The following is a 13,240-nucleotide window of genomic DNA, read 5'->3' as shown; positions in this document are numbered from 1 at the left end:
TCGGACGACCTCGAGATATTTGATCTGTGTTCAGGTTGACCGAGAAGCAGTATGAGTGACGGTTCCATAGCGGCACGCGATTTCTGTTGATGGGAAGCCACCGAGAAACAGGGTGATGAAGAGCTCACGTTCTCACTTTGACAGGCAGCTCATAACAGAGTTCCCGACTCACATTTCGGCCGCACATCAGCCGCACAAAGATAAACGGCCCAAATTTGTGTGGGAGACATAGATTCGTGGCGGCGCTGGAATGCAAAATAGCTTGTACCGCAAAACCATCGGGCTGGCGTCAGCTCTTGAAGCCAGAGGGTTTCCAGGCGGCTCTGCTTCCGCTAATGTGCGAATGCCACAGCGTACAACGTCTAGTGCAACGGAAGATTCGCACAGCAGGAAAAGAAGGAAAATAAAGCACCCCTGTTTTACACATCGCGCCGTCGAAAAGGACAAGAAGATGACAGAATACTCCCATCCCTCAACACTAAACTCCCTTCCTTTTGGTACTACCGGCCCTGTTACAAATAACCACCTCGTTGTACGGCCTCTACTTCGTTCTTTCGTAACGCTCATGACGTGTGGACATCAGGGTGCCCCGAGCTCTCGAGCTTCGCATGCGTATTTTGTGTGGTATACAAGATAGGTGCTTCTATTGAATAAGCGGGGCGTTGGAAGAGAAACACGGTCGACCAGCCGTTATTAATTGGCCCAGGGATTGATGCGCAAGTGCACACCAGGACCATGTCTTTGTGAGTCTTTGGTCGTCTCATAGCTTGACCTTCTGGCCGGTGAGCTTGAACCAGAGGACGGCAATGAGATCCTCTTTGAAGCGTTCCCATGGATTGCGGTTCAGGTAATAGCTGAGCTCGCGGTAGTTGTACATCTCGCCCCAGCAGTCGCGGCCCCATTCGCAGCCTGCCATGTTGACGACAAAGTCCCGGTCCTTCTGATCGTAATGGATGCGGGTATCATTGCCGTTCTCGGAGCAAGCGCCGGGCGGGAAGGAGTTGATCATCCGTTGCGGAAGGAACGCCGTGTGCTTGCGGATCCACGGCTGAGTCGTGTACAATTGCTCCAGCGCGTCTTGTTCTTTGTGTTCCCACTCCATGTGCTTCTGCTCATAGGCGACAGGGTCCCACCAAATGTCGAGCATACGGTCAGCCCAATTACCCCTTTTGACGAAGAATGAGCCCAAGTTGAAGCCCGAGCAGTCCTGAGAGAGCATCAAGTTGATGGACTCGGGCTTCCCATCCCCGATGGCACTTCGCGACTCCTCGTCCAGGTAAGGGTCGGTGAACGGGTGAGTGATGTTCAGGGGGTTGAACTCATTGATATCGCGGTACACGTGCTTGTTCAGGTCGTTGAAGATGTGGTTCTGCAAGGGGTACGAAAGTTCCATTACGTAGGTGTTCAGGTCGAGCCACCAGACCCTGCGCCCATGGGTCAGCTTGATCACATCAGGTATTACGCGTTCAACATACCATTCGGCCTTGGGATACTTGCGGAAGGCGGAGCGAATAAAGTCGACCTTCTCCCAGCTCTCGCGCCATTCGTGCGCATATCGCTTTTTGGTGCTCATGTCGACGATCTCAAGATCGTACCCCCATCGATTGGCGTACTTCTTCTTGTTCCGTACGCTATCCCGCTCGATGGCCCATTCACGGGCGCCTTTCCATTCCATGACACCTCCCCCGACGTTGGCGGCCAATATAATAACATACTTTTGGCCTCCACCAAAGTGTCTCCGCCAGTGGTACACCAGAGCTGTGGGATGGTCAACGACATGTCCAGAGTGTGGCGAGGGTTCCCACCGACGTACGAGTATTGTAGAATATGACCATGGCCAGAGAGAACAAGAGAAGAATCAGCAAGCGCAGCTTCATCTTCCTGCCCATGCGCGCGAAGACGCTCCGTATCCTTCCCACCAGAGGAACCTTCCGTGTCGCCCATGATGCCCGGCCCGGCTTCTCCTTGTCGGCATAGGGACTCTGATTGTTGAATCGCGGCAGGCTGCTCGATATTCGGCGCATGTGTCGTGTGAAGAAGCCTTGGTTCTGAGTGGAAAAGGACGGATACCCATTCATGCCGGCGGTTCTCATCTTGGCGGTCTCCCAAGGCGTGGAGGCGCCGTTGGATGCTGAGAAACCTCTGCTCGGACTCGATCGGCCGCTGGTGTTGATGGTCAGGCCAGGGCTGGCCCAACCGCCCCCGGGTATGGGCGACGGACTGCGCGAGAGCGACATTGCGGTGTTAGGGGTGCCTGCAGCATTCAAAGAACACGAGCTGTCAGCAAGCGGGTCCCCTTGAATGTTGTCCGACCCGTATTTGCGTCGGTGTCGTGTCAGGACGGGGGGTCGTAGGTGCGTCACGGGGTCGAACTACAGGTCGAAGAGAGAGAAATAGATAGAGAGGAGTTAGGACGTACCAGGAATGGCCGCGAGACCAGGCTGCTGGCCGTGGACTCCCAGAAATTGGGAAGAGCCACGGTCGCCTGGGCCGTCAACGGTGACTGCAAGGCCGCCAGAAGCAGAGGAGCGGCGCCGGTGGTGAGAGCGTGTTGGCCTTCGATCGCTGAAGGACGATGAGGCGGCGAATTGCTGTGATTGATCCAGGATGAAAGAGTGTCGAGTGTTGTGACCAGATGGCACTTTACGAGCCGTCTGGTTACAACGCGATAGCTTAGATGGACTCGCTAATGTCGAGGTGAAAAAGGGACGGGGGTCGACGTATCCGCAAAAAAGGGGGGTCGCCTTTTCTTGCGGCCAGGGCAGAAGCAGAATGGCGGCTCTCTCTGGTGGTTCGTGGAATCCAGGTGAGGCTGTACAGGTGACTAGCCAGGGGGGACGACGTTCCCGCTACGCTACTTGATGCGCGGGTGGTGGTAAATACAAGGGCCTAGGTGGGTGGGTATGCAGCTGCTAGGGAACGGCGGCTTGATTCGGTGGTTCTCCAGTGTCAGGTCGTGTTGATGGTACGGCACGGGTGCAAGCAGGAAAAGGGAGGAGGGAGGAAAGTCGTCTGTCTCCAGGCTGGGTCTCGTTCGTTTTCCCCCTTCCCCAGTGGAGATAGAGAGGGCGTTCGCACCGCCGGTGGTTGCAGCAGAAAACAACAGAGGATAGGCCACCTGGTGCCACCCACGGCGAGGAGAATAGTGCGCTGACCACCCGAACCAAAGGCAGGTCAACAATGGAACCCTTCAAAAAGTCGTCACTTGCAATGCATCGAGATTCAAAGGGGCCAGATCCTTTTGCGCCACTATTTGCTGGACGACTTGGCTCGCACCGCATCTTCTGGGCCCAAGGCGCATTAATAAGAAGGGAGAGAGGCATTCCACCAGTGGCCACTCGCCCGCCGCCTGGACCTCACTTAACCAAATAAAAAGGTTAAAAAAGAAGCCCTTACTTTATTTTTCCAACCAAAGTTTTTTTCGCCAGCATGCACGAATAGAACCCCGTCACGCCTCTCTGGTGCGTCTGATCTTTTTTCCCCCGGTCGGAAGGAGGGTGCTCCTGGACGCCAAGGTTCTCGTGGTCCGCTGACATTGCATATTGCATCAAGATGCCCTGCGTTGACTCGAGTAGCTGACACATGGCGACAATACTGGTGGTCCGGCGCGAGTCCAGGTCGAGGGTACTTGGAGACTCGCAATTAAGACTCACTAAAAAGCACTCTCGACTCCTAATCATCCCTCCCTCCTCAATAATAATGCCTATCATCCGAATGTTGCGACGGGAACTATGTCATAGGCCGAGAACTTATCCAGAGAAAAAAGAAATCCGCAAACTAGACCTGACTTTCTTACCAAAGGGAGAGAGAGAGAAAGAGAGTGATGGATGGCATGGTGGGCTCACAAGCCAGTCACAAACACACGAGGGGCGGCGATTGCGGACTGAGTGAGGTAAGGAGGTGAACCGTAATAAAAGCACCGCCTGGGCAAGACACGAACCACGGGCGCCATCAATGCGGGCGGGTTCTCTCACCCACGCCAGTGACTCGAGTCAATTGGAGAGCCACCATTGGCCGCTGAAACATCTTGCATGCGCCGAACTGAGATGCTAGTGGATACCGAACAACATAGGGCGGCTTCACTCACTAGTCGCCTGCAGGAGAACCTTCGCGTCTTCGCGGATGCGAATCACTCAGTCAGCACGTCTCTCATCTCTCGCGAGGTGGCGCTCATATCAATACGAGGTGGGCGTTTCCAGACGTCGAGCCCGACATGTTCTTCCGCGGCATAGCCAAGCTGCAGATAAGGGGAAACAAGGGCAACTTTAAGCAAGTGACTTTTGAGTTGTTTAATCCTCCCGATCAGGGATCGTATTCAAGATCGAGTGGGGATTGATTCCCCTCTTCTCTTCTTAGTCCTCACTCCATCCATCTGGTCCATTGTCAAATGACCAACGGCGCTTCTGTGACACATATCCAGAGTCGACAGCCGTCAATCGCTCCGAGAAAGCTGGGGCTTCCGCGGAACTTCTTCCAACTCACTGTTCGGCCGCTGACTACCTTCCCATGCCGTCGGCAAGAACAAAGAGATTTGCATCATCTCAATCAAACGTTTGCGTCGTGCAGTTTCTCTCACGCCCTGATCTGATCTAGGAACGGCTGAACTTGTGACCGAGCCCCCCTTGGTCGTTGCGAGAGAGAGGAAATCCAGTGTACTGCCACCTAAAGCTCCCCGTCCACCCGCTCAGAACCTGAGACCGGACGTGTCAGGTCCTGTCGCTTCATCCCTGGCCAAGACACAATCCTAAGGCCTTGGAAATAAGGGGGTTTGGTTAGCGCGCCGATACGTGAGATGGGACAACGGAAGGTCGGAAAGCCTGTGCCTCCAACTGTTGAGAACGTGCCGTCTGGAGAAGTACCAGCCGGGTTACGAACGTGGGCTACTCGGGCAGGAAGTTAGCTTGATTGCCTGTGATGCTGGTGTGATGCTTTATACCATCGCCTGGCTCGCGGGGCACCAGAACATTGGCACATTGCGCAGCCAGGTAGGACTGTTCGGCGTTTGTGCGATAGTATCCTTCGTGTCGAACCCCAGTGATTGGTGAACTGGGATTCCATTCATTGATATCGATCAGGGCTCTCAACCCTTGATGAGCCATCGAAGAGGACAGCGGACATAGCCGTTGGCGCACTCGAATGGCTACTTACCCAGATCATAATCAAACTTCTTGAGGGGTTCAAAGACACGGAGTACAGCTCGGCCGAGATAGTAGTAGCCCCCGGGAGCTCGTCCGGGACCAAGACCTGTTTCGATCCCGAAAGACGGAAGCACGCTCACCACTGTCAGACGGACCACACGATGCTGTACACAGGTACCTTGGCACATAGGTAGGTAAGTAGAAGCATGGTAGGCGGTGGCGTTCCCTTCAGCCACATTGCTGTGCACAAGCCACTCGATTATGTTGATCTCAAGCCCCCCTCCGTGACGTGCCCGCAGTCGTCGGGAGCCACTCCGCAATAAGTATTCTCCACCCTCAACCACGCACCGTCAGTCTGCTCCCGTCGAGCATCGTTCCATGCTGTGATTCGCCTTCGTGAGATATGAGGCAACCATCGGTTCATGGGTATCCTGCATGCCGCAGAGCCGTCCCAGTCTCCAAGAACCGCGGCCGAATGAATGGCCAGCAGTGCGGTCGCCTGTGCAGGCCCGAGAATTGGCCAGCGGCACGACGACCAATCAGAGGGTCTAGATGCTCGACTCGGCGCCTACCTCATACTGCTTCTCTGCATCGTCCATCCAAACATCATAAGGCCTGGCTGCGACCTATGGGCTTAGAGCCGCCGTCTGGTGAACGCGTCCCAGTCATATAATGAAGCCAGCTACTTGTGCTGCGCTGCTGCGCCCCTGCTTGTTCCGCATTCTCAAATGTTGGTTGTTCAATGAGTCTCGGTGGGTGGTCGTCTGGTTTCCCTTCTCTTGTTCCCTTGTGTGCCCACCTACCTATTCACAACTTTCGACTAAGTGTTCCATTTGGGTGACTTCATTATCAATTATTCCAACACTCCTTTGAACCTTCCCTTTCTTTCATTTACTTTTCTTCAATACTACCGACACAACTACATCCTCGTTTTCCCCATCTTTGACACAGCCGTCAACGACAAATAAACCTCGTCTCTCGCTAACAGACTCAACGAATTTTGTCGACTCGGGGTTTTTAAACTTTCTTTTCAGTTTCCATCCTCGAATCATTCCATCATCTGGTGCTCCGACGTGTATACATTTCCATTTGAACATCCTATTACATCGGCATATGATCTCGACGACGACAACAACGACATCAGTACACACATCGAAATGTCCTCATACAGGGTCCCAGAGTCGCAGCGGAAGACGCGGGAGCATCGGCCACACGATGACAGAGATGACTGGGAGGATGAGGATGTGGTCACACCCATCATGGACGACGACCAAGTGCTCATCATGGACAAGACGGCCGCGCCCAGCCCACTGAAGCTGAACAAGCCCGCATCGACGAGACTTTCCCAGCCTCGATACTCTGTCCAAAAACTGAAGCGTTTGAAATCACGCCAACGACAAAAGGCACAAAACGCAAAGGCCGGTATCAAAGTGGTGACGGACATGACGACGCTGCAACAACAACAAACCGCCCAACAGAACCGGAACCCCGACTTGCAACAGCCTAAATTCGTCGATGCCGCCGCCCTCAGAGCTCTCGAGGGATCGCCCAACTCTGCTTCAGTCGGCAACTGGAATTGGCTGAAGAAGAAGACCGACCACGTTGGCAAGTCCCCTCAAAGCGCCAGCCGCAGCCCGCTCGAGCAAGACCTGTCCCCCAACGACCGCCCAATCGTCATCGGAATCGCATTACCACCAGACATGGCCGACCGGGAAATCAGCCCCCAGACAGCCGTTCTAAAGACGCCTCATGACTTGCCGCCCGGATATGCCAACAAACATTCGGTGACAAGCAAACCAGACACCGTCACACCCTTGACTCCCTCGCAGCAAAGATCAGTCTGGAGTCCCGACACACCCGACACCACATCCCCTTTCCAGTCTCCGCACCGCTCATCCAGTATCTACTCCCAAGCCACTGGTCTCGGGGTCCGCGTCGCCCGTGATGCTCCCCCAGTTCCCTCTGTACCCTCCACTTATAAACAGCCGGAGAGAGTGGTCAGTGTTGTTCTGAAGGATAATGAAGAAGAAGACAACGACGGAGGCAGCCCGTGCACATTGTTCGAAGAAGACGGAGCGGCGGCCTCGAACTGCCGAAGGTCAACAAAGACCAAGGAGGTAGCAAAGAGTCCGGACAGCGCAGCTACTCAGACACGTGGTTGGTGGGATCACATCACAACGCCCTTTCTTGAGAGGAAGAGTCCCGTTGTTCAGAACAACTCTGAGTCGCAGCCAGTCAAAGCAGCAGAGCATGGTGACTATGGTAGCGAAAAGGATACAAACATGCCCGCCTACAAACCCAGAGACTCCGGGCCTGGGATTATCAAGCCATCGCAGATTCAACCCACCACCATACAGAGACCCGGTCTTCCGGCATCACCTAAACCATCAGCACGCAATTTCCAGACGCCGATCGTCAAAATACCTACACCGAGGAGAACCCCATCACCATTAATGGACAGACGTGATCCATCCCCCACGGCCTCCTCTCGCTCAGCAACCCCGAGACTGCAAGTTCAGTCAGAGAAGGTCTCTCTCGCCGAGCCCAGCCCTGCTATTTCAGAGCAGCCACCCCCTTACTCGCCGCCGCAGCAGCAGAAAGCTGTCAGGTATCGGGCTGTCTTCCCTACAGGTCATCCCTTGCAAGCGCTCTACCCGCCGTCTCCGGGGCCAATCTCACCAGCTATCAACGGCACAATGAGCTCACAGGGCGGTATCAAAATGACCGATATTCCCTTGACACCATCAACTGGAGGCAATGGATTCGCTCCGAGCACACAGGTTCGTCTCCCGGAAAGACTCGCCGGCACGTTCATCCCCGGCGAGCATTTTCTTGAAGCATCAGGAAACGGTCATCGGGTCGAGCGCGAGCGCCGACGTCACGAGAGGGAGGAAATGACAGCTCGTAAAATCGGGGGCTTCTGGAGAGGTCGTTGGTGCATACCTGCAAGTGGCTGCTACGGTCGCAGTGGCCGCGAAGGCCGCAAGAGAAGACGTGTGTGCCTGGGAGTATGCGGAGTCGGTCTTGCACTGAGCATCCTTACCATCGTTCTCTGCATTACGCTCATCCCGCGCAACAATAACTCTGCGCAAGTTGACAGCATCTTTGTCAATCTGACCGACTTCCCTCCGATGCCTACTGGAGTTCTTTCAGTGGTAGGCCCGGACAACACCGCGGCCGTGACTGGTTGCAGCAGCCCTTCGACTGTTTGGAGCTGCGCGCTTCCCAAGGAAGAACACAATTCAGTGGCCCCCTATCGCGCCAATCAGCCGACATTTATCATGCATATCCAGTGGGACAACGACACTCGCAATCTGTGGCATGTACCTAACGGAGAGCTGCCTCGACCTGGCTCTAGTTCCCAGAAGCGGGGGTCGAGCTTTGGTGGAATCATCTCTAGAGCTAGATCATACATCCGGAGGCAAGGTTCAGCTTTCTCCCCGAGCCCAACCCCTCCCGCCTTCGAGGAACTATACTTTCTCGGAAATACGACGGATGGAATCGAGTCTGCCGAGAAGGCGGGCGAGCCAACGCCATTCTACCTCAGCGTCCTCAAATCTGGAAACGAATCAGTTGGATCCAGTGCCCTGGATAGACGTCAGAACTTGGAGGAGCCCTCAGGAGATATTTCCATCTCTCTACCTCCTCCAGACCTCGAAGGAGACGGCACCGGAGCCCCCGCTCAACTCTTTCCCCACGTCTCCCAGCAACCAGTCCGCCTCTACGACCGCGGACTACCGACCGAGCACTATGGCTTTTACAACTACTTCAAGCGCACCATCTACCTCAAGTCCGTCACCACACCTAACGGCACCGAAGACGAGAGCAACGTTCCCCTTGACACGAACGGTGGCTCTCGTCGCAGTGAGGCCAAGTTCCTCGTGACGTGGTCTCAGACGCGCTTTCTTGTGCAGATATGGACCCGCTCCACGAACAGTACGCAGCTCTTGGCCTCCAACGACGGCGAGAGACCTGGTACGATGCCCTACCCCGTTACCGTGAAGATGGACACCCACGGCGGTCGGTCGGGGGAGAAGTTTGTGTGGCACTGGTCCGTGAACGATCGTCAGGGAATCGACACGGCGAACCCCAAACTCCTACCCAACGATATTGGCTTTGGTGGCGCGATGGTGAACCCGCGCAAAGATAGGGACGCATCGTTCGGGGGGTTTGACGGTGGTACGGGTGGGTGCAGGTGCGAGTGGGTGAATTTCGTCACTAGAAGAGATGGAAAAAATTCTTGAGGAGTCAGGAAACACGATTATAAGAGTCTAACGTCGGTATGGACATGAGAATCGACACAGACACGGATATGAAGGGACATGGGTATGGGAACCATGACCATTAGCACATCACATTGGAGAGGACAAAAATTCATAATGCATAGCAGCAACTATCTGCACAGTACCTGTCGTAATAAAAGTCCTTCCTAGAAGCCTTTACCTGTTCTTGTACCAGTAAATATACAAGGGAGTACAGCTTGACTGTGACGTCCCGGAATTACCAAATGGAGGGCGTTTAGATGACCTTGCCTTCACTCTTCAGCAAGATTGCGACAACAACAAGATCACAAAACAGGACACAGAAGGCAAACGAAAACTGGACTGGGAAACAGACTGGGAAACAAAGGGTCGAATATTCCAAGACAAAACTGGCCGAAAACTGCCAAAAATCGCCACGCCCCTTTGGTTAAACAGCGCACCCGTTGGACTTTCTGATCGTTTATGAGCGTTATCCCAGCCAGCTACGCTATGGGCACGGATTCTGTAAGGCAAGGCGGGAAAAACGATCTACGCTGAGGCAAAAACATAAACCTTCGGATGGGCGCCTAGCGAACATTGGCCACAGGTGCCCTTAGGTGCCTGTAGGTAGGTAGACAGGTAAGGCGGGTGGAGTTGCTGGCCCGGTGTAGCTCGTGTAAGTCGATAGGCCTCGGTGTGGATAACACAGACAAGACCAACAAATAGCCGATAAGATAAGAGCTCCCAAACTTCTCACCACCAATACATTTCACTGCCTCCCACCTGCGGCCTCTCCTCTCGCACTCCTCGAGAAAAACACGAATCCCCGATGCGCCCTCCCCTCACAGCCCTCGCACGATGGCGCACCATGCCATCCCTCCGCCATACCCACTTCCACGGTGACCGGGCATCGACGCAGGCCGTCGTCCACCGCCGCCACCACGTCGGCAGCCGCACTCTTCTAACCCTGGCCATCGAAACCTCATGCGACGATACCTGCGTCGCCGTCCTCTCCAAGGACCCCGGGCCCGGCGGCCGCGCGACCCTCCATTTCAACAGCAAGGTCACGTGCGACAGCACGGCCTACGGCGGCGTTTACCCGCCCGTCGCCCTGCGCTCGCACGACGCACACCTCGCGCCCCTCGTTGCCGAGGCCCTCGCGGCCCTGCCGCCGATCGAACAACGCCCCAGGGTCCACGATGACGATACACCGGGGGTCATTGCGGGGGGGTCCGCCGCAAGTGATAGCCACGGCGGCGGCGTAATGACAGTCTCCGGCGTCCCCCGCCAGATGCCCACCTTCGTGACGGTGACCCGTGGCCCGGGCATGTCCGCAAACCTTGGCTCCGGCCTCGCCACGGCCAAAGGTCTCGCGGCGGCGTGGCAGGTGCCCCTCCTGGCCGTCAACCACATGCAGGCCCATGCCCTCACCCCACGCCTCGTGTCTGCCCTCAATTGGTCTCTTCCTGCACCATCTCCCTCTTCTCCCCCTCCTCTTCATCATCATCCTCCTGCTGCTGCTGCTGCCTCGGCCCCGATACCCCTAACACCCGAATACCCCTTCCTCACCCTTCTCGTCTCAGGCGGTCACACCCAGCTCGTTCACTCCTGCTCCCTCACAGACCACCGCATCCTCGCTACCACGGTAGATGTCGCCGTTGGTGACGCCCTAGACAAGGCGGCGCGCCACATCCTGCCCCCAGACATGCTGGCCTCCCACGGGGACGTCATGTACGGCGCCCTCCTCGAGCGCTTCGCCTTCCCGGGTTCCTCGCCTGCGTCCACTCCTTCTCCACCGCAAGAGTACGACTACGAGTATACCCCGCCCTTCCGTCGCATCGACGAGATCGCTACCTACACCTCCCCCTACTCCTGGACCCTGACCCCGCCCCTTGCCGCCTCCCGCGCCCTGTCGTACTCCTTCGTCGGCCTCGGCAGCCAGATTCACAAGATCGTCGCATCCAAGAACGGCGGCGGCAGCGACGATACAATGCCACTCGATGAGCGCAGGTGCCTCGCCCGCGCCGCCATGCGCCTCCTGTTCGAACACCTGGCCAGCCGCGTCCTCATCGCCTTGGCCGCCGAACCGGAGCTCAGGGACGCCGTCCGGACGCTCGTCGTTAGCGGTGGCGTTGCAAGCAACCGCTTCCTCATGCACGTCCTGCGAAAAACCCTTGATGTTCGCGGGGCCGCCCACATCGGGCTCACGGCGCCCCCGCCAGCGCTTTGTACGGACAATGCGGCCATGATCGCCTGGACGGGCATGGAGATGTACGAGGCTGGCTGGGAAAGTGATCTCTCAGTGCACGTCCAACGGAAGTGGTCGATTGACCCGGCGAGCGACGAGGGCGGAATCCTCGGCCTCGGCGGTTGGGTGAGAAGAAAATCGAGTGAGTAGCCGTGATACCCCCCTTGCATGTAACGTACCATCACCTGTGACCATAATGTAGAATAAGAGCGTAAAAGAATGAACTTGTATCATGGTCTAGTTTACAAGTTACATGACATCGGCACCCTTTCCTGAGCGCCGATGCCTTGGGTGACAGCTTGGCAGCCCGTGTTTCCTCCTACGGCTGCCATCCCGCGTCGCCTGCCGTGACGTAACCGTTCTAATCGTCCCGATGCACGAAACTCGTTGTCGTTTCCTGTTTTCCCTGCACCTTAAGGTGTGAGAAGGGGTGAACGTGACTGATATCCTGCTCAATCGCCCCCTAGGCGACCGGCTGATTTCGGTGGTCCAGGTAGAGTCCCGTGTGCCGAATCAACTCAGCGACACCACATCGCAGTTCCTCCTGCCAAACATCTAGTCCAAGTCGGCCGTGACGTTGGTGAACTCGCCCTTCTCGAGCTTCGTCTTCCAGAAGATAGGATTCGTGTCGTTGAAGCCGTGCTTGACCCATCCCTCCTCCTTGACGTGGTACAGGTTGATGAAACCACCAGAATAGGCGTCGCGGTGCGTCGCCGCCAGGATACTCCGGCTGCCGAGGTCGAGCGCCTCCTGGTCTGTCAGGTCGTAGCGGTACTCGGCATCCAGAACACCGTAGGCGAAGGTCTGACCACTGCCGACGCAGAAGAGGTTGCCGGGCAGGCGGGTGCCATCCGAATCGACGTAGTAGAGCGCGGGGCCCTCCTCCTTGGTGACGCCGGCGCACATGGTGCCCATGCTGAGGCCCATGCCCTTGTACGAGTAGACGAGGTTGGCGAGGATCTTGGACGCGGCAGCGACCGAGATACGGCGCTTGTGGCGGAGTTCGTGGAGACGACACTGCATGCCCAGCCAGGCGAGCCAGTATTGGCAGTCGGCGGCACCGCCGGCCATGGTGCCCAAAAGCACCGAGTTGATCTCAATAACCTTCTTGACCGTTTGCGAGGCGATCCAGTTTCCGGCCGTGGCACGGGAGTCGGTGGCGACGATGATGCCGCCCTGGAATCGGAAAGCGAGGGTCGTTGTGCCGTGGGCGATCTTGATGGGGCAATCGGGGTTGGAGCGGTCGTCTGTTGCTGCGCGGAGCCAAGAAGAGGGCTAGATAGAGGGGTTGTATGAGCATCACTGGATGATTGTGCGAGGTACCGAACGAAGGGAGATTGTGGCAGGAGGCAAGCTTACATGTGCGACGGGGGGCATGGCGAACTTCAACGACAGAGGCGGCGCACCGCCCATGAGCTCGAGGTCCTCTTGCTCATCGTCTCTGAAAGTGTTGTGTTGCTCAAACGCCGGGCGGCTGTACTTGGCTACAAGGCTGTCCATCTCGACGGTCTGTGGGCGGGGTATGGAGTCGAGAGAAGTGGATTTTCGATGGTCGAGAGAATCAGAGGCTATAATTCTGATTACTCTTGTAGTGGTTGTCGTGGAAGGGGTAG

At 56.3% G+C, this 13,240-nt stretch overlaps 5 protein-coding genes across 5 annotated transcripts; 2 read left to right on the top strand and 3 right to left on the bottom strand.

Moving 5' to 3' along the window:
- Nucleotides 1-760: 760 nt before the first annotated feature.
- On the bottom strand, nt 761-2,237 carry CH63R_00513 (Galactosyl transferase GMA12/MNN10 family protein; the record flags this gene model as incomplete). Its single annotated transcript, XM_018295488.1, has 3 exons — nt 761-1,424; nt 1,476-1,758; nt 1,814-2,237. 3 exons carry the CDS (start codon nt 2,235-2,237, stop codon nt 761-763), a joined length of 1,371 nt encoding a protein of 456 aa, XP_018163850.1.
- A 2,425-nt stretch (nt 2,238-4,662) lies between these two features.
- Nucleotides 4,663-5,099, bottom strand: CH63R_00512 (uncharacterized protein; the record flags this gene model as incomplete). Its single annotated transcript, XM_018295487.1, has 2 exons — nt 4,663-4,880; nt 4,937-5,099. 2 exons carry the CDS (start codon nt 5,097-5,099, stop codon nt 4,663-4,665), a joined length of 381 nt encoding a protein of 126 aa, XP_018163849.1.
- A 1,196-nt stretch (nt 5,100-6,295) lies between these two features.
- Nucleotides 6,296-9,866, top strand: CH63R_00511 (Glycoprotease family protein; the record flags this gene model as incomplete). Its single annotated transcript, XM_018295486.1, has 2 exons — nt 6,296-9,323; nt 9,661-9,866. 2 exons carry the CDS (start codon nt 6,296-6,298, stop codon nt 9,864-9,866), a joined length of 3,234 nt encoding a protein of 1,077 aa, XP_018163848.1.
- A 381-nt stretch (nt 9,867-10,247) lies between these two features.
- CH63R_00510 (glycoprotease) lies at nt 10,248-11,777 on the top strand (the record flags this gene model as incomplete). The annotated part of the gene is made up of 1 exon (XM_018295485.1): nt 10,248-11,777. One exon carries the CDS (start codon nt 10,248-10,250, stop codon nt 11,775-11,777), a length of 1,530 nt encoding a protein of 509 aa, XP_018163847.1.
- Nucleotides 11,778-12,182: 405 nt separating this feature from the next.
- CH63R_00509 (Proteasome subunit beta type) lies at nt 12,183-13,127 on the bottom strand (the record flags this gene model as incomplete). The annotated part of the gene is made up of 2 exons (XM_018295484.1): nt 12,183-12,902; nt 12,987-13,127. 2 exons carry the CDS (start codon nt 13,125-13,127, stop codon nt 12,183-12,185), a joined length of 861 nt encoding a protein of 286 aa, XP_018163846.1.
- Nucleotides 13,128-13,240: the final 113 nt, after the last annotated feature.

Source organism: Colletotrichum higginsianum, chromosome 1, assembly GCF_001672515.1.
Source record: "Colletotrichum higginsianum IMI 349063 chromosome 1, whole genome shotgun sequence".
Lineage (NCBI taxonomy): Eukaryota > Fungi > Ascomycota > Sordariomycetes > Glomerellales > Glomerellaceae > Colletotrichum > Colletotrichum higginsianum.
This window is presented reverse-complemented; position numbering and strand designations above follow the sequence as displayed.